We start from the raw sequence: 23,404 nt of genomic DNA, 5'->3' as shown, positions 1-23,404 counted from the left end.
TTCCCAGTTGTCCACTCCCGGAATGAACACTGCTGACAGTGCTAACACGTGATTTTCCGCCCATCGGAGAATCCTTGTGGCTTCTGCCATCGCCGTCCTGCTTCTCGTGCCGCCCTGTCGGTTTACATGGGCGACCGCCGTGATGTTGTCTGACTGGATCAGTACCGGCTGGTTTAGAAGCAGGGGTTTTGCCTGACTTAGGGCATTGTAAATGGCCCTCAGTTCCAGAACATTTATGTGTAGGGAAGTCTCCTGACTCGACCATAGTCCTTGGAAGTTTCTTCCCTGTGTGACTGCCCCCCAGCCTCGAAGGCTGGCATCCGTGGTCACCAGGACCCAGTCCTGTATGCCGAATCTTCGGCCCTCTTGAAGATGAGCACTTTTCAGCCACCACAGCAGAGACACCCTGGTCCTTGGAGACAGGGTTATCCGACGATGCATCTGAAGATGCGATCCTGACCACTTGTCCAACAGGTCCCACTGAAAGGTTCTCGCATGGAACCTGCCGAATGGAATTGCTTCGTAGGAAGCTACCATCTTTCCCAAGATCCGCGTGCAGTGATGCACCAACACCTGTCTTGGTTTTAGGAGGCCTCTGACTAGAGATGACAGCTCCTTGGCCTTCTCCTCCGGGAGAAACACTTTTTTCTGTTCTGTGTCCAGAACCATCCCCAGGAACAGTAGACGTGTCGTAGGGACCAGCTGTGACTTTGGAATATTTAGAATCCAGCCGTGCTGTTGTAGCACCTCCCGAGATAGTGCTACCCCGACCAACAACTGCTCCCTGGACATCGCCTTTATCAGGAGATCGTCCAAGTACGGGATAATTAAAACTCCCTTCTTTCGAAGGAGTATCATCATTTCGGCCATTACCTTGGTAAATACCCTCGGAGCCGTGGATAGACCGAACGGCAACGTCTGGAATTGGTAATGACAATCCTGTACCACAAATCTGAGGTACTCCTGGTGAGGATGGTAAATGGGGACATGCAGGTAAGCATCCTTGATGTCCAGTGATACCATGTAATCCCCCTCGTCCAGGCTTGCAATAACCGCCCTGAGCGATTCCATTTTGAACTTGAATTTTTTTTATATACGTGTTCAAGGATTTCAAATTTAAAATGGGTCTCACCGAACCGTCCGGTTTCGGTACCACAAACATTGTGGAATAGTAACCCCGTCCTTGTTGAAGTAGGGGCACCTTTACTATCACCTGCTGGGAATACAGCTTGTGAATTGCCTCTAACACTGCCTCCCTGTCTAAGGGAGTTGTTGGCAAGGCAGATTTGAGGAAACGGCGGGGGGGAGACGTCTCGAATTCCAGCTTGTACTCCTGAGATACTACTTGAAAGATCCAGGGATCCACCCGTGAGCGAGCCCACTGATCGCTGAAATTTTTGAGACGGGCCCCCACCGTACCTGGCTCCGCCTGTGGAGCCCCAGCGTCATGCTGTGGACTTAGAGGAAGCGGGGGAGGACTTTTGCTCCTAGGAACTGGCTGTATGCTGCAGCTTTTTCCCTCTACCTCTGCCTCTGGTCAGAAAGGACGCACCTCTAGCCCGCTTGCTCTTATTGGGCCGAAAGGACTGTACCTGATAATACGGTGCTTTCTTTGGCTGTGAGGGAACATGGGGTAAAAATGTAAACTTCCCAGCTGTTGCTGTGGAAACAAGGTCCGAGAGACCATCCCCGAACAACTCCTCAACCTTATAAGGCAAAACTTCCATGTGCCTTTTAGAATCTGCATCTCCAGTCCACTGCCGAGTCCATAACCCTCTCCTGGCAGAAATGGACATTGCACTTATTTTGGATGCCAGCCGGCAAATATCCCTCTGTGCATCCCTCATGTATAAGAGTGCGTCTTTAATATGCTCTACGGTTAGCAATATAGTGTCCCTGTCTAGGGTATCAATATTTTCCGACAGGGAATCTGACCACGCAGCTGCAGCACTGCACATCCATGCTGACGCAATAGCTGGTCTCAATATAACACCTATATAGACTTCAGGATAGCCTCCTGCTTTCTATCAGCAGATTCCTTCAGGGCGGCCGTATCCGGAGACGGTAGTGCCACCTTCTTTGACAAGCGTGTGAGCGCTTTATCCACCCTAGGGGATGTTTCCCAACGTGACCTATCCTCTGGCGGGAAAGGGTACGCCATTAGTAACCTCTTAGAAATTACCATTTTCTTATCGGGGGAAGCCCACGCTTCTTCACACACTTCATTTAATTCCTCAGATGGAGGAAAAACCACTGGTAGTTTTTTCTCTCCAAACATAATACCCTTTTTTGTGGTACCTGGGGTAACATCAGAAATGTGCAACACATTTTTCATTGCCTCAATCATGTAACGTGTGGCCCTACTGGAAGTTACATTTGTCTCATAGTCGTCGACACTGGAGTCAGTATCCGTGTCGGCATCTGTGTCTGCCATCTGAGGTAGCGGGCGTTTTAGAGCCCCTGATGGCTTTTGAGACGCCTGGGCAGGCACAGGCTGAGAAGCCGGCTGTCCCATATTTGGTATGTTGTCAAACCTTTTATGCAAGGAGTCGACACTGTCGCGTAATTCCTTCCACAGAACCATCCACTCAGGTGTCGACCCCGCAGGGGGTGACATCACATTTATCGGCACTTGCTCCGCCTCCACATACGCCTCCTCATCAAACATGTCGACACAGCCGTACCGACACACCGCAAACACACAGGGAATGCTCTGACAGAGGACAGGACCCCACAAAGCCCTTTGGGGAGAGAGTATGCCAGCACACACCAGAGCGCTATATAACACAGGGATCCCACTATAATGAGTGTTTTTCCCTTATAGCTGCTTATATTATATACTGCGCCTAAATTTAGTGCCCCCCCCTCTCTTTTTTACCCTTATGTAGCTTGTCACAATGCAGGGGAGAGCCAGGGAGCGTCCTTTCAGCGGAGCTGTGAGGGAAAAATGGCGCCAGTGTGCTGAGGGAGATAGCCCCGCCCCTTTTCCGGCGGACTTCTCCCGCTTTTTCTGGAATTCTGGCAGGGGTATATTTACACCTATATAGCCTTCCTGACTATATATGGTGTAGATTTGCCAGCCAAGGTGTCTTATATTGCCCTCAGGGCGCCCCCCCCCAGCGCCCTGCACCCATCAGTGACCGGAGTGTGAGGTGTGCATGAGGAGCAATGGCGCACAACTGCAGTGCTGTGCGCTACCTTGTTGAAGACTGGAGTCTTCTGCCGCCGATTTTCCGGAACACTTCTTGCTTCTGGCTCTGTAAGGGGGCCGGCGGCGCGGCTCCGGGAACGAACACCAAGGTCGGGTCCTGCGGTCGATCCCTCTGGAGCTAATGGTGTCCAGTAGCCTAAGAAGCCCAAACTACCACCAGTTAGGTAGGTTCGCTTCTTCTCCCCTTAGTCCCTCGCTGCAGTGAGTCTGTTGCCAGCAGATCTCACTGTAAAATAAAAAACCTAAAATATACTTTCTTTCTAGGAGCTCAGGAGAGCCCCTAGTGTGCATCCAGCTCAGCCGGGCACAAGATTCTAACTGAGGTCTGGAGGAGGGTCATAGTGGGAGGAGCCAGTGCACACCAGTAGTCTAAAGCTTTCTTTTAGTTGTGCCCAGTCTCCTGCGGAGCCGCTATTCCCCATGGTCCTTACGGAGTCCCAGCATCCACTTAGGACGTCAGAGAAATACCTGATTTAAACATTGGAAGGCCAAGTAATAAAACATTGATTTCCTATGTAACAGCTGAAATCCCATGAGAAACAGTCAATGCTTACCTCTCAAAATCCCTGGTCTTTGTGCATTCTTGTATTCCCTTGCTGATGACAATTAAAAAGTCCTGTGTTAATACAAAAGGTACACGCTCGCGCTTGTAGCCAAACTTCTTTTTTTTGTGATCCAGAAAGTGCCCAAAATCTATGTGAAAAAGCTGACAGAAAATCAATGTTAATAATTGGAAAAACTTTGCTCCATTAAAGTCACCGCGTTCTATTTTTGGTTGCTCTCACTTCATTAGTACCACCTTTCTTAGCGCTGATCAGAATGTTCCCTACTCAGAAAATAGAATGGATTCTGCCTTCCTGCACTATAAACTCACCTCAAATCTACTCCCAAGCTTCAGGAGGTAAGGGACAGGGGTACTAAGTGGGAGAGGCCGCTACTTTCTATTTTCTACCTGATTGGTTGGTTATAATGAAGGGGAGATGGAGGTTTGCAAAAGGTAGGCCAGCATGTTTTTGGCTTAAAACTTACTTGTCCATTGTCTTTCACCATAATGTTACTGTTGTGGCGGTCCCCTATTCCCAGGATAAAAGTAGCAACACAGTAACCAGCACAAGATCGAGTGAACAAGTCAATGGCAGCATCATACCTAGTAGAAAGGAGAGACAGATGGATTAAAGTTTACATATCTTCCCATGTCCGTGCCACGTACTATAGATAATAATCGCATTTCCCTGACATGGATTATATAGTGACACAGGTGACACCAGGGATCACAGTGACACAGCTGGCCAGCTTAAGCTACTTTGCAATATTAGGAACAAAACAAAGTAACAAGCACCTGTGCCAGACTGCAGGTGCTGGAAGGTAAGGTCTGAAATATTTTGCACGGTTCACCTGTCCTGCTAAACACGCAAATGTTGTCAGAGCTCATATTATTCTGATTATCCTTTATTTATAAGGCACCACATGGGATCCGCAGTGCACAGTTACAGAGTACATAAACAAATAAGCAAAACAAGAAAACAGTGACTTAGTGTTCAATACAATACAGGACAAGTACAGGGTATATAAACATAGCTGCGTCAGCAGACGACACAAATAAATATAAGGGAGTATTGAAAAAATAAGATTTTACTTACCGATAAATCTTTTTCTCGTAGTCCGTAGTGGATGCTGGGGACTCCGTCAGGACCATGGGGAACAGCGGCTCCGCAGGAGACAGGGCACAAAAGTAAAAGCTTTAGGATCAGGTGGTGTGCACTGGCTCCTCCCCCTATGACCCTCCTCCAAGCCTCAGTTGGGATACTGTGCCCGGACGAGCGTACACAATAAGGAAGGATTTTGAATCCCGGGTAAGACTCCTACCAGCCACACCAATCACACTGTACAACCTGTGATCTGAACCCAGTTAACAGCATGATAACAGCGGAGCCTCTGAAAAGATGGCTCACAACAATAATAACCCGATTTTTGTAACAATAACTATGTACAAGTATTGCAGACAATCCGCACTTGGGATGGGCGCCCAGCATCCACTACGGACTACGAGAAATAGATTTATCGGTAAGTAAAATCTTATTTTCTCTGACGTCCTAGTGGATGCTGGGGACTCCGTCAGGACCATGGGGATTATACCAAAGCTCCCAAACAGGCGGGAGAGTGCGGATGACTCTGCAGCACCGAATGAGAGAACTCCAGGTCCTCTTTAGCCAGGGTATCAAATTTGTAGAATTTTACAAACGTGTTCTCCCCCGACCACGTAGCTGCTCGGCAGAGTTGTAATGCCGAGACCCCTCGGGCAGCCGCCCAGGATGAGCCCACCTTCCTTGTGGAATGGGCCTTGACAGATTTAGGCTGTGGCAGGCCTGCCACAGAATGTGCAAGTTGAAATGTGCTACAAATCCAACGAGCAATCGTCTGCTTAGAAGCAAGAGCACCCAGTTTGTTGGGTGCATACAGGATAACAGCGAGTCAGTTTTCCTGACTCCAGCCGTCCTGGAAACCTATATTTTCAGGGCCCTGACAACATCTAGCAACTTGGAGTCCTCCAAGTCCCAAGTAGCCGCAGGTACCACAATAAGCTGGTTCAGGTGAAACGCTGACACCACCTTAGGAAGAAACTGGGGGCGAGTCCGCAGTTCTGCCCTGTCCGAATGGACAATCAGATATGGCTTTTGTGAGACAAAGCCGCCAATTCTGACACTCGCCTGGCCGAGGCCAGGGCCAACAGCATGGTCACTTTCCATGTGAGATATTTCAAATCCACAGATTTGAGCGGTTTAAAATGTGATTTGAGGAATCCCAGAACTACGTTGAGATCCCACAGTGCCACTGGAGGCACAAAAAAGGGGGTTGTATATGCAATACTCCCTTGACAAACTTCTGGACTTCAGGAACTGAAGCCGATTCTTTCTGGAAGAAAATTTACAGGGCCGAAATTTGAACCTTAATGGACCCCAATTTGAGGCCCATAGACACTCCTGTTTGCAGGAAATGCAGGAATCGACCGAGTTGAAATTTCTTCGTGGGGCCTTCCTGGCCTCACACCACGCAACATATTTTCGCCACATGTGGTGATAATGTTTTGCGGTCACATCCTTCCTGGCTTTGACCAGGGTAGGAATTGCCTCTTCCGGAATGCCTTTTTCCCTTAGGATCTGGCGTTCCACCGCCATGCCGTCAAACGCAGCCGCGGTAAGTCTTGGAACAGACCTGGTACTTGCTGAAGCAAGTCCCTTCTTAGCGGCAGAGGCCATGAGTCCTCTGTGAGCATTTCTTGAAGTTCCGGGTGCCACGTCCTTCTTGGCCAATCCGGAGCCACGAGTATAGTTCTTACTCCTCTACGTCTTATAATTCTCAGTACCTTGGTTATGAGAAGCAGAGGAGGGAACACATACACCGACTGGTACACCCACGGTGTTACCAGAACGTCCACAGATATTGCTTGAGGGTCTCTTGACCTGGCGCAATAACTGTCCAGTTTTTTGTTCAGGCGGGACGCCATCATGTCCACCTTTGGTCTTTCCCAACGGTTCACAATCATGTGGAATACTTCCCGATGAAATCCCCACTCTCCCGGGTGGAGGTCGTGCCTGCTGAGGAAGTCTGCTTCCCAGTTGTCCACTCCCGGAATGAACACTGCTGACAGTGCTATCACATGATTTTTCGCCCAGCGAAGAATCCTTGCAGTTTCTGCCATTGCCCTCCTGCTTCTTGTGCCGCCCTGTCTGTTTACGTGGGCGACTGCCGTGATGTTGTCCCACTGGATCAATACCGGCTGACCTTGAAGCAGAGGTCTTGCTAAGCTTAGAACATTGTAAATTGCCCTTAGCTCCAGTATATTTATGTGGAGAGAAGTCTCCAGACTTGATCACACTCCCTGGAAATTTTTTCCCTGTGTGACTGCTCCCCAGCCTCTCAGGCTGGCATCCGTGGTCACCAGGACCCAGTCCTGAATGCCGAGTCTGCGGCCCTTTAGTAGATGAGCACTCTGCAGCCACCGCAGAAGAAACACCCTTGTCCTTGGAGACAGGGTTATCCGCTGATGCATCTGAAGATGCGATCCGGACCATTTTTCCAGCAGATCCCACTGAAAAGTTCTTGCGTGAAATCTACCGAATGGAATCGCTTCGTAAGAAGCCACCATTTTTCCCAGGACCCTTGTGCAATGATGCACTGACACTTTTCCTGGTTTTAGGAGGTTCCTGACTAGCTCGGATAACTCCCTGGCTTTCTTCTCCGGGAGAAACACCTTTTTCTGGACTGTGTCCAGAATCATCCCTAGGAACAGCAGACGTGTCGTCGGAAACAGCTGCGGTTTTGGAATATTTAGAATCCACCCGTGCTGTCGTAGAACTACTTGAGATAGTGCTACTCCGACCTCCAACTGTTCTCTGGACCTTGCCCCTATCAGGAGATCGTCCATTTTCTTTGAAGAAGAATCATCATTTCGGCCATTACCTTGGTAAGGACCCGGGGTGCCGTGGACAATCCAACCGGCAGCGTCTGAAACTGATAGTGACAGTTCTGTACCACGAACCTGAGGTACCCTTGGTGAGAAGGGCAAATTGGGACATGGAGGTAAGCATCCCTGATGTCCCGGGACACCATATAGTCCCCTTCTTCCTGGTTCGCTATCACTGCTCTGAGTGACTCCATCTTGATTTGAACCTTTGTATGTAAGTGTTCAACTATTTCAGATTTAGAATAGGTCTCACCGAGCCGTCTGGCTTCAGTACCACAATATAGTGTGGAATAATACCCCTTTCCTTGTTGTAGGAGGGGTACTTTGATTATCACCTGCTGGGAATACAGCTTGTGAATTGTTTCCACTACTGCCTCCCTGTCGGAGGGAGACGTTGGTAAAACAGACTTCAGGAACCTGCGAGGGGGAGACGTCTCGAATTTCCAATCTGTACCCCTGGGATACTACTTGTAGGATCCAGGGGTCCACTTGCGAGTGAGCCCACTGCGTGCGGAAACTCTTGAGACGACCCCCCCACCGCACCCGAGTCCGCTTGTACGGCCCCAGCGTCATGCTGAGGACTTGGCAGAAGCGGTGGAGGGCTTCTGTTTCTGGGAATGGGCTGCCTGCTGCAGTCTTCTTCCCTTTCCTCTATCCCATGGCAGATATAACTGGCCTTTTGCCCGCTTGCCCTTATGGGGACGAAGGGACTGAGGCTGAAAAGACGTTGTCTTTTTCTCCTTTATACGGCAATACTTCCATGTGCCGTTTGGAATCTGCATCACCTGACCACTGTCGTGTCCATAAACAACTTCTGGCAGATATGGACATCGCACTTACTCTTGATGCCAGAGTGCAAATATCCCTCTGTGCATCTCGCATATATAGAAATGCATCCTTTAAATGCTCTATAGTCAATAAAATACTGTCCCTGTCAAGGGTATCAATATTTTCAGTCAGGGAATCCGACCAAGCCACCCCAGCGCTGCACATCCAGGCTGAGGCGATCGCTGGTCGCAGTATAACACCAGTATGTGTGTATATACTTTTTAGGATATTTTCCAGCCTCCTATCAGCTGGCTCCTTGAGGGCGGCCCTATCTGGAGACGGTACCGCCACTTGTTTTGATAAGCGTGTGAGCGCCTTATCCACCCTAAGGGGTGTTTCCCAACGCGCCCTAACTTCTGGCGGGAAAGGGTATACCGCCAATAATTTTCTATCGGGGGAAACCCACGCATCATCACACACTTCATTTAATTTATCTGATTCAGGAAAAACTACAGGTAGTTTTTTCACACTCCACATAATACCCTTTTTTGTGGTACTTGTAGTATCAGAAATATGTAACACCTCCTTCATTGCCCTTAACAAGTAACGTGGCCCTAAAGGAAAATACGTTTGTTTCTTCACCGTCGACACTGGAGTCAGTGTCCGTGTCTGTGTCGACCGACTGAGGTAAAAGGACGTTTTAACGCCCCTGGCGGTGTTTGAGACGCCTGGACAGGTACTAATTGGTTTGCAGGCCGTCTCATGTCGTCAACCGACCTTGCAGCGTGTTGACATTATCACGTAATTCCTTAAATAAGCCATCCATTCCGGTGTCGACTCCCTAGAGAGTGACATCACCATTACAGGCAATTGCTCCGCCTCCTCACCAACATCGTCCTCATACATGTCGACACACACGTACCGACACACAGCACACACACAGGGAATGCTCCGATAGAGGACAGGACCCCACTAGCCCTTTGGGGAGACAGAGGGAGAGTTTGCCAGCACACACCAAAAACGCTATAATTATACAGGGACAACCTTTATATAAGTGTTTTTCCTTATAGCATTTTAATATATATATAGTCATATCGCCAAATAAGTGCCCCCCCTCTCTGTTTTAACCCTGTTTCTGTAGTGCAGTGCAGGGGAGAGCCTGGGAGCCTTCCCACCAGCATTTCTGTGAGGGAAAATGGCGCTGTGTGCTGAAGAGAATAGGCCCCGCCCCCTTTTCGGCGGGCTTCTTCTCCCGTTTTTCTGAGACCTGGCAGGGGTTAAATACATCCATATAGCCCCCAGGGGCTATATGTGATGTATTTTTAGCCAGAATAAGGTACTATCATTGCTGCCCAGGGCGCCCCCCCCAGCGCCCTGCACCCTCAGTGACCGCTGCTATGAAGTGTGCTGACAACAATGGCGCACAGCTGCAGTGCTGTGCGCTACCTTATGAAGACTGAAGTGTCTTCTGCCGCCGGTTTCTGGACCTCTTCACTTTTCGGCATCTGCAAGGGGGTCGGCGGCGCGGCTCCGGGACGAACCCCAGGGTGAGACCTGTGTTCCGACTCCCTCTGGAGCTAATGGTGTCCAGTAGCCTAAGAAGCCAATCCATCCTGCACGCAGGTGAGTTCACTTCTCTCCCCTAAGTCCCTCGATGCAGTGAGCCTGTTGCCAGCAGGACTCACTGAAAATAAAAAACCTAACAAAACTTTTACTCTAAGCAGCTCTTTAGGAGAGCCACCTAGATTGCACCCTTCTCGGCCGGGCACAAAAATCTAACTGAGGCTTGGAGGAGGGTCATAGGGGGAGGATCCAGTGCACACCACCTGATCCTAAAGCTTTTACTTTTGTGCCCTGTCTCCTGCGGAGCCGCTGTTCCCCATGGTCCTGACGGAGTCCCCAGCATCCACTAGGACGTCAGAGAAATAAGAATTTACTTACCGATAATTCTATTTCTCATAGTCCGTAGTGGATGCTGGGGACTCCGTAAGGACCATGGGGAATAGCGGCTCCGCAGGAGACTGGGCACATCTAAAGAAAGCTTTAGGACTATCTGGTGTGCACTGGCTCCTCCCCCTATGACCCTCCTCCAAGCCTCAGTTAGGATACTGTGCCCGGACGAGCGTACACAATAAGGAAGGATTTTGAATCCCGGGTAAGACTCATACCAGCCACACCAATCACACCGTATAACCTGTGATCTGAACCCAGTTAACAGCATGATAACAGAGGAGCCTCTGAAAGATGGCTCACAACAATAATAACCCGATTTTTGTAACAATAACTATGTACAAGTATTGCAGACAATCCGCACTTGGGATGGGCGCCCAGCATCCACTACGGACTATGAGAAATAGAATTATCGGTAAGTAAATTCTTATTTTCTCTAACGTTCTAAGTGGATGCTGGGGACTCCGTAAGGACCATGGGGATTATACCAAAGCTCCCAAACGGGCGGGAGAGTGCGGATGACTCTGCAGCACCAAATGAGAGAACTCCAGGTCCTCCTCAGCCAGGATATCAATTTTGTATAATTTTACAAACGCATTTGCTCCTGACCAAGAAGCTGCTCAGCAAAGTTGTAAAGCCGAGACCCCTCGGGCAGCCGCCCAAGATGAGCCCACCTTCCTTGTGGAGTGGGCATTTACAGATTTTTGGCTGTGGCAGGCATGCCACAGAATGTGCAAGCTGAATTGTACTACAAATCCAACGAGCAATAGTCTGCTTAGAAGCAGGAGCACCCAGCTTGTTGGGTGCATACAGGATAAACAGCGAGTCAGATTTCCTGACTCCAGCCCTCCTGGAAACATATATTTTCAGGGCCCTGACAACGTCTAGCAACTTGGAGTCCTCCAAGTCCCTAGTAGCCGCAGGCACCACAAATAGGTTGGTTCAGGTGAAACGCTGAAACCACCTTAGGGAGAAACTGAGGACGAGTCCTCAATTCCGCCCTGTCCGAATGGAACATCAGATAAGGGCTTTTTCAGGATAAAGCCGCCAATTCTGACACGCGCCTGGCCCAGGCCAGGGCCAACAGCATGACCACTTTCCATGTGAGATATTTTAACTCCACAGATTTAAGTGGTTCAAACCAATGTGACTTTTGGAACCCAAAACTACATTGAGATCCCAAAGTGCCACTGGAGGCACAAAAGGAGGCTGTATATGCAGTACCCCTTTTACAAACGTCTGAACTTCAGGGACTGAAGCTAGTTCTTTTTGGAAGAAAATTGACAGGGCCGAAATTTGAACCTTAATGGACCCCAATTTCAGGCCCATAGACACTCCTGTTTGCAGGAAATGTAGGAATCGACCCAGTTGAATTTCCTCCGTCGGGCCTTACTGGCCTCGCACCACGCAACATATTTTCGCCAATTGCGGTGATAATGTTTTTGCGGTTACATCCTTCCTGGCTTTGATCAGGATAGGGATGACTTCATCCGGAATGCCTTTTTTCCTTCAGGATCCGGCGTTCAACCGCCATGCCGTCAAACGCAGCCGCGGTAAGTCTTGGAACAGACAGGGTCCTTGCTGGAGCAGGTCCCTTCTTAGAGGTAGAGGCCATGGATCCTCCGTGAGCATCTCTTGAAGTTCCGGTTACCAAATCCTTCTTGGCCAATCCGGAGCCACGAATATAGTGCTTACTCCTCTCCATCTTATCAATCTCAGTACCTTGGGTATGAGAGGCAGAGGAGGGAACACATACCCTGACTGGTACACCCACGGTGTTACCAGAGCGTCTACAGCTATTGCCTGAGGGTCCCTGGACCTGGCGCAATACCTGTCGAGTTTTTCCCAACGGTTTATAATCATGTGGAAGACTTCTGGGTGAAGTCCCCACTCTCCCGGGTGGAGGTCGTGCTGAGGAAGTCTGCTTCCCAGTTGTCCACTCCCGGAATGAATACTGCTGACAGTGCTATCACATGATTTTCCGCCCAGCGAAGAATCCTTGCAGCTTCTGCCATTGCCCTCCTGCTTCTTGTGCCACCCTGTCTGTTTACGTGGGTGACTGCCGTGATGTTGTCCGACTGGATCAACATCGGCTGACCTTGAAGCAGAGGTCTTGCTAAGCTTAGAGCATTGTAAATGTCCCTTAGCTTCAGGATATTTATGTGAAGTTTTGTCTCCAGGCTTGCCCATAAGTCCTGGATATTCCTTCCCTGTGTGACTGCTCCCCAGCCTCGCAGGCTGGCATCCGTGGTTACCAGGACCCAGTCCTGAATGCCGAATCTGCGGCCCTCTAGAAGATGAGCACTCTGCAACCACCACAGGAGGGACACCCTTGTCCTTGGTGACAGGGTTATCCGCTGATGCATCTGAAGATGCGACCCGGACCATTTGTCCAGCAGGTCCCACTGGAAAGTTCTTGCGTGGAATCTGCCGAATGGGATTGCTTCGTAGGAAGCCACCATTTTACCCAGAACCCTTGTGCATTGATGCACTGAGACTTGGCTCGGTTTTAGGAGGTTCCTGACTAGCTCGGATAACTCCCTGGCTTTCTCCTCCGGGAGAAACACCTTTTTCTGGACTGTGTCCAGGATCATCCCTAGGAACAGAAGACAAGTCGTCGGAACCAGCTGCGATTTTGGAATATTGAGAATCCAACCGTGCTGCAGCAACACTACCTGAGATAGTGCTACACCGACCTCCAACTGTTCCCTGGATCTTACCCTTATCAGGGAATCGTCCAAGTAAGGGATAACTAAAATTCCCTTCCTTTGAAGGAATATCATCATTTCGGCCATTACCTTGGTAAAGACCCGGGGTGCCGTGGACCATCCATACGGCAGCGTCTGAACTGATAGTGACAGTTCTGTACCATAAACCTGAGGTACCCTTGGTGAGAAGGGTAAATTTTGACATGAAGGTAAGCATCCTTGATGTCCCGAGACATCATGTAGTCCCCTTCTTCCAGGTTCGCAATCACTGCTCTGAGTGACTCAATCTTGAATTTGAACCTCTGTATGTAAGTGTTCAAAGATTTTAGATTTAGAATCGGTCTCACCGAGCCGTCCGGCTTCGGTACCACAACAGTGTGGAATAATACCCCGTTCCCTGTTGCAGGAGGGGTATCTTGATTATCACCTGCTGGGAATACAGCTTGTGAATAGCTTCCAAAACTGTCTCCCTGTCAGAAGGAGACATCGGTAAAGCCGACTTTAGGAAACGGCGAGGGGGAGACGTCTCAAATTCTAATTTGTACCCCTGAGATATCACCTGAAGGATCCAGGGGTCTACTTGCGAGTGAGCCCACTGCGCGCTGAAATTTATTGAAACAGGCCCCCCACCGTGCCTGATTCTGCTTGTAAAGCCCCAGCGTATACTGAGGGCTTGGCAGAGGCGGGAGAGGGTTTCTGTTCCTGGGAACTGGCTGATTTCTGCAGCCTTTTTCCTCTCCCTCTGTCACGGGGCAGAAATGAGGAACCTTTTGCCCGCTTATCCACGAAAAGACTGCGCCTGATCCCCTTAATAAGGCAATACTTCCAAATGCCGTTTGGAATACGCATCACCTGACCACTGACGTGTCCATAACCCTCTACTGGTAGAAATGGACAACGCACTTAGACTTGATGCCAGTCGGCAAATATTCCGCTGTGCATCACGCATATATAGAAATGCATCTTTCAAATGCTCTATAGGCAAAAATATACTGTCCCTATCTAGGGTATCAATATTTTCAGTCAGGGAATCCGACCACGCCAACCCAGCACTGCACATCCAGGCTGAGGCGATTGCTGGTCGCAGTATAACACCAGTATGTGTGTAAATACATTTTAGGATACCCTCCTGCTTTCTATCAGCAGGATCCTTAAGGACGGCCATCTCAGGAGAGGATAGAACCCTTACAAGCGTGTGAGCGCTTTATCCACCCTAGGGGGTGTTCCCTAACCTCTGGCGGGAAAGGATATAATGCCAATAACATTTTAGAAATTATCAGTTGTTATCGGGGGAAACCCACGCATCATCACACACCTCATTTAATTTCTCAGATTCAGGAAAACTACAGGTAGTTTTTCCTCACCGAACATAATACCCCTTTTTGGTGGTACTCGTATTATCAGAAATGTGTAAAACATTTTTCATTGCCTCAATCATGTAACGTGTGGCCCTACTGGAAGTCACATTTGTCTCTTCACCGTCGACACTGGAGTCAGTATCCGTGTCGGCGTCTATATCTGCCATCTGAGGTAACGGGCGCTTTAGAGCCCCTGACGGCCTATGAGACGTCTGGACAGGCACAAGCTGAGTAGCCGGCTGTCTCATGTCAACCACTGTCTTTTATACAGAGCTGACACTGTCACGTAATTTCTTCCAACAGTTCATCCACTCAGGTGTCGACCCCCTAGGGGGTGACATCACTATTACAGGCAATCTGCTCCGTCTCCACATCATTTTTCTCCTCATACATGTCGACACAAAAGTACCGACATACAGCACACACACAGGGAATGCTCTGATAGAGGACAGGACCCCACTAGCCCTTTGGGGAGACAGAGGGAGAGTTTGCCAGCACACACCAGAGCGCTATATATATACAGGGATAACCTTATATAAGTGTTTTTCCCCTTATAGCTGCTGTATAGTTAATACTGCGCCTAATTTGTGCCCCCTCTCTTTTTTAACCCTTTCTGTAGTGTAGTGACTGCAGGGGAGAGCCAGGGAGCTTCCCTCCAACGGAGCTGTGAGGGAAAATGGCGCCAGTGTGCTGAGGAGATAGGCTCCGCCCCCTTATCGGCGGCCTCACCACCCGTTTTTTTATGTATTTTGGCAGGGGTTAAATGCATCCATATAGCCCAGGAGCTATATGTGATGCATTTTTTGCCATCCAAGGTGTTTATTATTGCGTCTCAGGGCGCCCCCCCCAGCGCCCTGCACCCTCAGTGACCGGAGTGTGAAGTGTGCTGAGAGCAATGGCGCACAGCTGCAGTGCTGTGCGCTACCTTGTTGAAGACAGGACGTCTTCTGCCGCCGATTTTCCGGACCTCTTCTGCCTTCTGGCTCTGTAAGGGGTCCGGCGGCGCGGCTCTGGGACCCATCCAAGCTGGGCCTGTGATCGTCCCTCTGGAGCTAATGTCCAGTAGCCTAAGAAGCCCAATCCACTCTGCACGCAGGTGAGTTCGCTTCTTCTCCCCTTAGTCCCTCGATGCAGTGAGCCTGTTGCCAGCAGGTCTCACTGAAAATAAAAAACCTAAACTAAAACTTTCACTAAGAAGCTCAGGAGAGCCCCTAGTGTGCACCCTTCTCGTTCGGGCACAGAGATCTAACTGAGGCTTGGAGGAGGGTCATAGGGGGAGGAGCCAGTGCACACCAGATAGTCCTAAAGCTTTCTTTAGATGTGCCCAGTCTCCTGCGGAGCCGCTATTCCCCATGGTCCTTACGGAGTCCCCAGCATCCACTTAGGACGTTAGAGAAAAGAAGATAGGTTAAGTCAGAAATGGAAATGCACATGAGGGAAGAGGGCCCTGCTTGTGAAAGCTTATATTCTAAAGGGGAGGGCCACACAGGGGTGATACAGATGAAGTCGAAAGTGAGCGTGGGACTGAGGACTTAGGATGTGAGACAGCTGAATTTGGTGAAGAAGTGGGTCTTGAGAGACCGTTAGAAGTTCTGTATAGAGGTGGAGAGTCAGAGGGAGAGGTAGAGAATTCCAGAGAAAGGGAGCAGCACGTGAAAAATCTTGGAGATATGAGTGGGAGGAAGTAATCAGTAGGCAGGAGTGGTGACGTGCATTAGCGGAGCGAAAAGGACGGGCAGGAGTATAAAGGGAGAGAAGGTCAGAGATGTAAAAGGGTAGAGGAGTGGGTGAAGGCTTTGGAGGAGACTGTGAGAAGCTTTAAATGGATTCTGAATGGGAAGGGTAGCCAGTGAAGGTCTAGTAAGAGAGGGGAGGTGCACGCAGTACGTTTGGTGAGGAAGATGAGCCGGGCAGCAGCATTGAGGATAAATTGAAATGGAGAGAAGGATTTGTCAGGGAGGCCAGATAAAAGAACATTACAGTAGTCCGTCTAGAGATGACCAGTGAGTGGATGAGGGTCTTAGTAGCATCCTGGGTGAGAAAGGGTCTGACCCTAGAAATATTTTTGAGATGAAAACGACAGGTTTAAGAGAGGTGCTGAATGTGTGGTTTGAAGGAGAGGGAGGAGTCGAGGATTACTCCAAGACAGCGCACTTGGGGGCTAGAGGAGATAGTAGTGCCATCAATACATAATGACATTGTGGGAGGTGAGGTAGTGTGATAGGGTGGGAAGATGATCAGCTCAGTCTTAAGGTGCATAGACACGGTGAGATTTTGACTATGCGATATTGTCTATGTGTGCTTGTGATTTTGGCTGTGTGCGGTTTTTACTATGTGCCAAATTGACTATACTTTGTACTAGGTAGTCAAAACTGACTTGCCTGCACAGTCTATCTAGTCTTGCAATACTGACCCCGCGGGAGTGCATATCGATATTGAATCGGGGTCACAAGGTGGCTAACACCTTGCAATTTGCGCTAACTTTACTTGTGATTTTCACTATATAGTCAAAATCGAAAGGCAATATCTCACCGTGTGTACACACCTTTAGACATGTTAAGTTTAAGAATGTGCTGGGACATCCAGAAAGAAATAGCAGAGAGACAGCTGGATACACGAGTGAGGAGAGCGGGGCAGAGGTCAGGGAAGGAGAGGTAGATTTGAGTATCATCAGCATAGAGATGATATTGTAAGGCAAAAGAGGTAATGAGCTCACCTAAAGGTGATGTATAGAGAAAGAAAATTAGCAGACCAAGGAGGTGATTCAGACCTCATTGCTAGGCTGCTAAAATTGTTGCCCTGCGATCAGATAGTCGCCGCCCAAGGAGTGTGTATAGTCGCCGTACAAGTGTGCGATCGCATGTGTACGCTGAGCAGCTAAAAATCACTCAGTCAGTGGACAGCTGCAAATCCGTTCGCACCTCACACCAGTGAATGGTGTTTAGTGTGCGCAATCTGTGCGCAGCCTACAACTTACTCCTACAGTGCGATCAGAACAGGCTAATCGGGGCCGGAGCTGACGTCACACACCCTCCCTGAAAATGCTTAGGCACGCCTGCGTTTTCCCTGACACTCCCAGAAACCACCACAAATGGCCTCTTCCTGTTAATCAGCATGCGAATGGCTGTGCGATTAGAATTTTCACACCAACCTGTCGCTGACCGGCGATGCCAGTTGTTGTTTGCTGACACGCGTGCGCATTGCGGTGCATACGCAGTCAATCGCTGATCGCCCACTGGGCGAAAGCGCACAGCAGCTATTAGGTCTGAATCGGGCCCCAAGAACAGAGCCTTGGGGGCGGCCCTACAGTTAGTGAAAGTGGGGGGCAAGGTGGAGTCATGAAAGGAGATGGAGAAGGTACAGTCAAGAGGTAGAAGGATAGCCAGGAGAGTTAGTATCACACAGACCAAGGGAGTCAAGGATTTGGAGGAGGTGGTCCACAGTGTCAAAAGCAGCAGAGAGAATAAGAAAAGAGTAGTGGCTCTTGGATTTAGCAGAAAGGAGGTCATTGCAGACTTTCGTGAACGCAGTTTCAGTGGAGTGAAGGGACGGAAGCCAGACTGGAATGGGCCAAGCAGTGAGTGGAAGCAAAGAAAGGCAGTAAGGCTGTTGTAGACAAAAAGTTCAAGGAGTTTGGAGGTAAGAGAGAGGAGAGAGATGGGTCTATAGTTACAGTGTATGGATCAAGGGTAGGTTTTTTTTAAGAATAATGGAGACGAGTGCATGGTTGAAGGCAGAGGGGACAGTGCCAAATGAGAGGGAGAGATCGAGGAGATGGGCAAGATGGGAACAGGTAGCGGAGGAGGCGGCTTAGGATAGGGACAAGTGGGGAGGTGGGGGCGACAGATGAGGACCCTGACTTCCTCACCAGATACATGAAGGAAAGATGTCAGAGTTGCTAAGAGGGATGGGAAGGGGTGGTAAGGGAAAGGAGGTGGCTTGTTGCTGATGGTTTGGTTGGGTATAATGTCCTGACGTATGGAGTTAATTTTGGAAGTGAAGTAAATGGTAAAGTCAAGAGCAGGAGGTTGAGAAGTGGAGACGAGGCGGGGGTGGGCAGAGGAGGGAGTTGAAGGTGGCAAATAGGTACTGGGGGTTCGAAGACCGTGAGGAGATGAAGTTCTTGAAGTATGACTGTTTAGCGAGGGAAAGGACAGCACTAAAGGATGAGAGAATAAGTTTGAAATGGAGGAAGTCTGCCTTAGAGTGTGACTTCCTCCACTGTCACTCAGCAGTATCCGGTGCATTTGGTGTGCCAGGGCAGAGGTGTTGATCTGCGAGGGGGAATAGTGGTTGGTGGAGCAACAGAGTTAAGAGCAGAAGTAAGGGAAGCATTGTATAGGGAAGTGGTTTGTTCAGGGCATGAGAGAGACGGTATAGGAGAGAGAAATGAGTCGAGCAGGGAGGATAGGGCAGTGGTGTTGATAGCCTCAATATCACGTTTAGTGATGGTAGCCTTAGGAGATACAGATAGAGTAGCAGAGAGAGAGAGAAATGGAAAGAGAGCAGGTGATGGTCGGTGAGAGGAAATGGGGAGTTGGAGAAATCAGAAATATTAAAGACGATTAAAGGGAATGGGAGGATAACTGGTAGGTTGAAGGTTGAAACGGTCACACTGTCTTACATTGGTCAATATGCTAAACTGTATGTATATAATAAAAAATCAGAGCAATACATGCAATAAAAAAAAAAAGTTATATAGATTTAACATGAATAAATAAACTCACGTTTCTCCTTTGTTTTTATCCCTGAGCCACTGGTGTAATGTATGGCTGTTGAACTGCAGAGCACCTTTTAGACCTCCTTTGCACTGAATTTGCATAATAGTATGAGAACATCTGACCACCTCAATGAGTCCTACACAGTCGCCAATAGACAGGCAACCATACGGCAGCATCCTATAAGGGAACACAATACTGTTATAAATACTGGGCATGAAAAGGTCAAATAAGAATACCAGTAAATTATACATAAATCTATGTCTATCATCTATACGCACTATATTTTCCATAGGCTATTCTATTTCAGAAGCAGCTCTCCAGCAAATAATGTTTGTGGAACCAATTCTAATACTTCTGCCAGGAGTGTCAGTGTACACAATGTTTTTATAAAAAGAAGAAACCGTACTCAATACAATATAATTTAACATGCTGGATTTTGCCGATCTGCTAACAAATTGCCTAAAAGCATCAGGAGAACAGGGAATTAGGCTCGGAGATGAATTTGAATGGCCCACGTAACTCTCAAATGGGTAAAAACATTTTTTTTACATTTAACAGGACCTATTGCCCTGAAAGAACAGGGTCTGTCTGCGGCTTCCGATCTCGTTGTGTTGCCACTGTGTCCAGTGGGGGAGCGGATAGATGATGTCACTCGGTGGGCGCCAGGTCTGCCGGACGGCAGTCTCTCTTTCCTCAGTTCAACCACTAGTCACCAATGCGTTTCGTGCATGTAACGCACTTTCTCTTACGTCCTAGAGGATGCTGGGGTCCACATTAGTACCATGGTGTATAGACAGGTCCACCAGGAGCCATTGGCACTTTAAGGGTTTGAGAGTGTGTGCTGGTTCCTCCCTCTATGCCCCTCCTACCAGACTCAGTTTTAGAAAATGTGCCCGGAGGAGCCGGTCACAGCTAGGGGAGCTCTCCAGAGTTTCTCTAGTAAAGTTTATTTTAGAGTTTATTATTTTACAGGGAGGCTGCTGGCAACAGCCTCCCTGCTTCGTGGGACTAAGGTGGAAGGGGGGGGGGGAATAGTGTCCGCCCTGAAGGGTCTGAGCCACTATCTCCGCTGACAGGACACTGAGCTCCTGAGGGGATAGATTGTTCCCCGCCACAGGAGATCGCTCACCACGGCAGCATGCCGCCACCCCCTTACAGAGCTGAAGATCAGTGGCGAGTGAGTCACCGACCACCCTAGCAAGCGGGGGGCCGGTGTGAAGACGGCGGCATCAGGGTAGGAGCGCAGTATTAACTGCGCTCCGGAGGCTCAGCGGTACATAGTGCTGCGCTGTGAGGGGCGCCCGGGATCTCAGCCAGCATAAATCCTCAGGCCAGTATAATCATATGAAGAGCGGGCAGACAGCGCCATTTTGGGGGGCGGAGTGTCTCCTCAGAGCGGACTGTGTGACCTATTAAGGTGCACAGTCAGCGCTGAAAGGAGGTCTCCCTTTATATTAAGAGCGCTGTGTGTGGGTTGGCTCCAATCTCTGTCTCTCTTTTGCCACTCTTGGGGGTGAAACTGTGTGTGTGTGTGTGTGTGTGTGTGTGTGTGTGTGTGTGTGTGTGTGTTATCCTCTATCAAATCTATGATTTCTCAGATTTCAAATAGGGTTGCACAAAATGAATCTGCAACTCAAGCTTTACAGAACTCTATGGCAGTCTGGCCCAGTTCTGGTACATCAGGGCTCCCCGTTGTATATTCATGTAAATGTGCTCTTGCACAGATCCTGCAGGATGATACCGATACCGATACTGCAGACGGTGACGGGGATGTGTTGCGGGGGGCAGCATTTCTTGCAAAAGGGGTGCAGTTGATGATAGAGGCTATTAGGGATGTGTTGAATATTGCTGATACAACACCCGAGCAGGTTGAGGAGGCTTACTGCTATATTTGAAAAGGCTTGGGAAAACCCGGATGAAAAAATAAGAATTTACTTACCGATAATTCTATTTCTCGTAGTCCGTAGTGGATGCTGGGGACTCCGTCAGGACCATGGGGATTAGCGGCTCCGCAGGAGACAGGGCACAAAAGTAAAAGCTTTAGGATCAGGTGGTGTGCACTGGCTCCTCCCCCTATGACCCTCCTCCAAGCCTCAGTTAGGATACTGTGCCCGGACGAGCGTACACAATAAGGAAGGATTTTGAATCCCGGGTAAGACTCATACCAGCCACACCAATCACACTGTACAACCTGTGATCTGAACCCAGTTAACAGCATGATAACAGCGGAGCCTCTGAAAAGATGGCTCACAACAATAATAACCCGATTTTTGTAACAATAACTATGTACAAGTATTGCAGACAATCCGCACTTGGGATGGGCGCCCAGCATCCACTACGGACTACGAGAAATAGAATTATCGGTAAGTAAATTCTTATTTTCTCTGACGTCCTAAGTGGATGCTGGGGACTCCGTCAGGACCATGGGGATTATACCAAAGCTCCCAAACGGGCGGGAGAGTGCGGATGACTCTGCAGCACCGAACTCCAGGTCCTCCTCAGTCAGGGTGTGCCCCTGACCAAGTAGCTGCTCGGCAAAGTTGTAAAGCCGAGACCCCTCGGGCAGCCGCCCAAGATGAGCCCACCTTCCTTGTGGAATGGGCATTTACATATTTTGGCTGTGGCAGGACTGCCACAGCATGTGCAAGCTGAATTGTACTACACATCCAACTAGAAATCGTCTGCTTAGAAGCAAGAGCACCCAGTTTATTGGGTGCATACAGGATAACAGCAAGTCAGTTTTCCTGACTCCAGCCGTCCTGGAAACCTATATTTTCAGGGCCCTGACAACATCTAGCAACTTGGAGTCCTCCAAGTCCCTAGTAGCCGCAGGTACCACAATAAGCTGGTTCAGGTGAAACACTGACACCACCTTAGGGAGAAACTGGGGACGAGTCCGCAGCTCTGCCCTGTCCGAATGGACAATCAGATATGGGCTTTTGTGAGACAAAGCCGCCAATTCTGACACTCGCCTGGCCGAGGCCAGGGCCAACAGCATGGTCACTTTCCATGTGAGATATTTCAAATCCACAGATTTGAGCGGTTTAAACCAATGTGATTTGAGGAATCCCAGAACTACGTTGAGATCCCACAGTGCCACTGGAGGCACAAAAGGGGGTTGTATATGCAGTACTCCCTTGACAAACTTCTGGACTTCAGGAACTGAAGCCAATTCTTTCTGGAAGAAAATCGACAGGGCCGAAATTTGAACCTTAATGGACCCCAATTTGAGGCCCATAGACACTCCTGTTTGCAGGAAATGCAGGAATCGACCGAGTTGAAATTTCTTCGTGGGGCCTTCCTGGCCTCACACCACGCAACATATTTTCGCCACATGTGGTGATAATGTTGTGCGGTCACCTCCTTCTTGGCCTTGACCAGGGTAGGAATGACCTCTTCCGGAATGCCTTTTTCCTTTAGGATCCGGCGTTCAACCGCCATGCCGTCAAACGCAGCCGCGGTAAGTCTTGGAACAGACATGGTACTTGCTGAAGCAAGTCCCTTCTTAGCGGCAGAGGCCATGAGTCCTCTGTGAGCATCTCTTGAAGTTCCAGGTACCAAGTCCTTCTTGGCCAATCCGGAGCCACGAGTATAGTTCTTACTCCTCTACGTCTTATAATTCTCAGTACCTTGGGTATGAGAAGCAGAGGAGGGAACACATACACTGACTGGTACACCCACGGTGTTACCAGAGCGTCCACAGCTATTGCCTGAGGGTCTCTTGACCTGGCGCAATACCTGTCAAGTTTTTTGTTCAGGCGGGACGCCATCATGTCCACCTTTGGTCTTTCCAAATGGTTCACAATCATGTGGAAGACTTCCCGATGAAATCCCCACTCTCCCGGGCGTCGGAATGAACACTGCTGACAGTGCTATCACCTGATTTTCCGCCCAGCGAATAATCCTTGCAGTTTCTGCTATTGCCCTTCTGCTTCTTGTGCCGCCCTGTCTGTTTACGTGGGCGACTGCCGTGATGTTGTCCCACTGGATCAATACCGGCTGACCTTGAAGCAGAGGTCTTGCTAAGCTTAGAGCATTGTAACTTGCCCTTAGCTCCAGTATATTTATGTGGAGAGAATTCTCCAGACTTGATCACACTCCCTAGAAATTTTTTTTTTTTTTTCCTGTGTGACTGCTCCCCAGCCTCTCAGACTGGCATCCCTGGTCACCAGGACCCTTCCTGAATGCCGAATCTGCGGCCCATTAGTAGATGAGTACTTTGC

General features: G+C 49.3%; 1 protein-coding gene across 1 annotated transcript in view; it reads right to left on the bottom strand.

Annotated features, from left to right (window-relative positions):
- The window catches only part of PIK3CA (phosphatidylinositol-4,5-bisphosphate 3-kinase catalytic subunit alpha), a 174,799-nt gene that overhangs the window by 27,647 nt on the left and 123,748 nt on the right, over positions 1 to 23,404 (bottom strand). The window contains exons 19-21 of the mRNA XM_063916302.1: positions 19,188 to 19,358; positions 4,241 to 4,358; positions 3,766 to 3,917 (exon numbers count right to left, since the gene is read on the bottom strand). Of these exons, the coding sequence (XP_063772372.1) occupies positions 3,766 to 3,917; positions 4,241 to 4,358; positions 19,188 to 19,358 (441 nt within the window). The remainder of the gene's footprint in view (positions 1 to 3,765; positions 3,918 to 4,240; positions 4,359 to 19,187; positions 19,359 to 23,404) is intronic.

The sequence above is a fragment of the Pseudophryne corroboree genome, chromosome 4 (genome assembly GCF_028390025.1).
Source record: "Pseudophryne corroboree isolate aPseCor3 chromosome 4, aPseCor3.hap2, whole genome shotgun sequence".
Classification (NCBI taxonomy): Eukaryota; Metazoa; Chordata; class Amphibia; order Anura; family Myobatrachidae; genus Pseudophryne; species Pseudophryne corroboree.
Note: the sequence above shows the minus strand (reverse complement) of the source record. Positions and strands in the feature narration are given on the sequence as shown.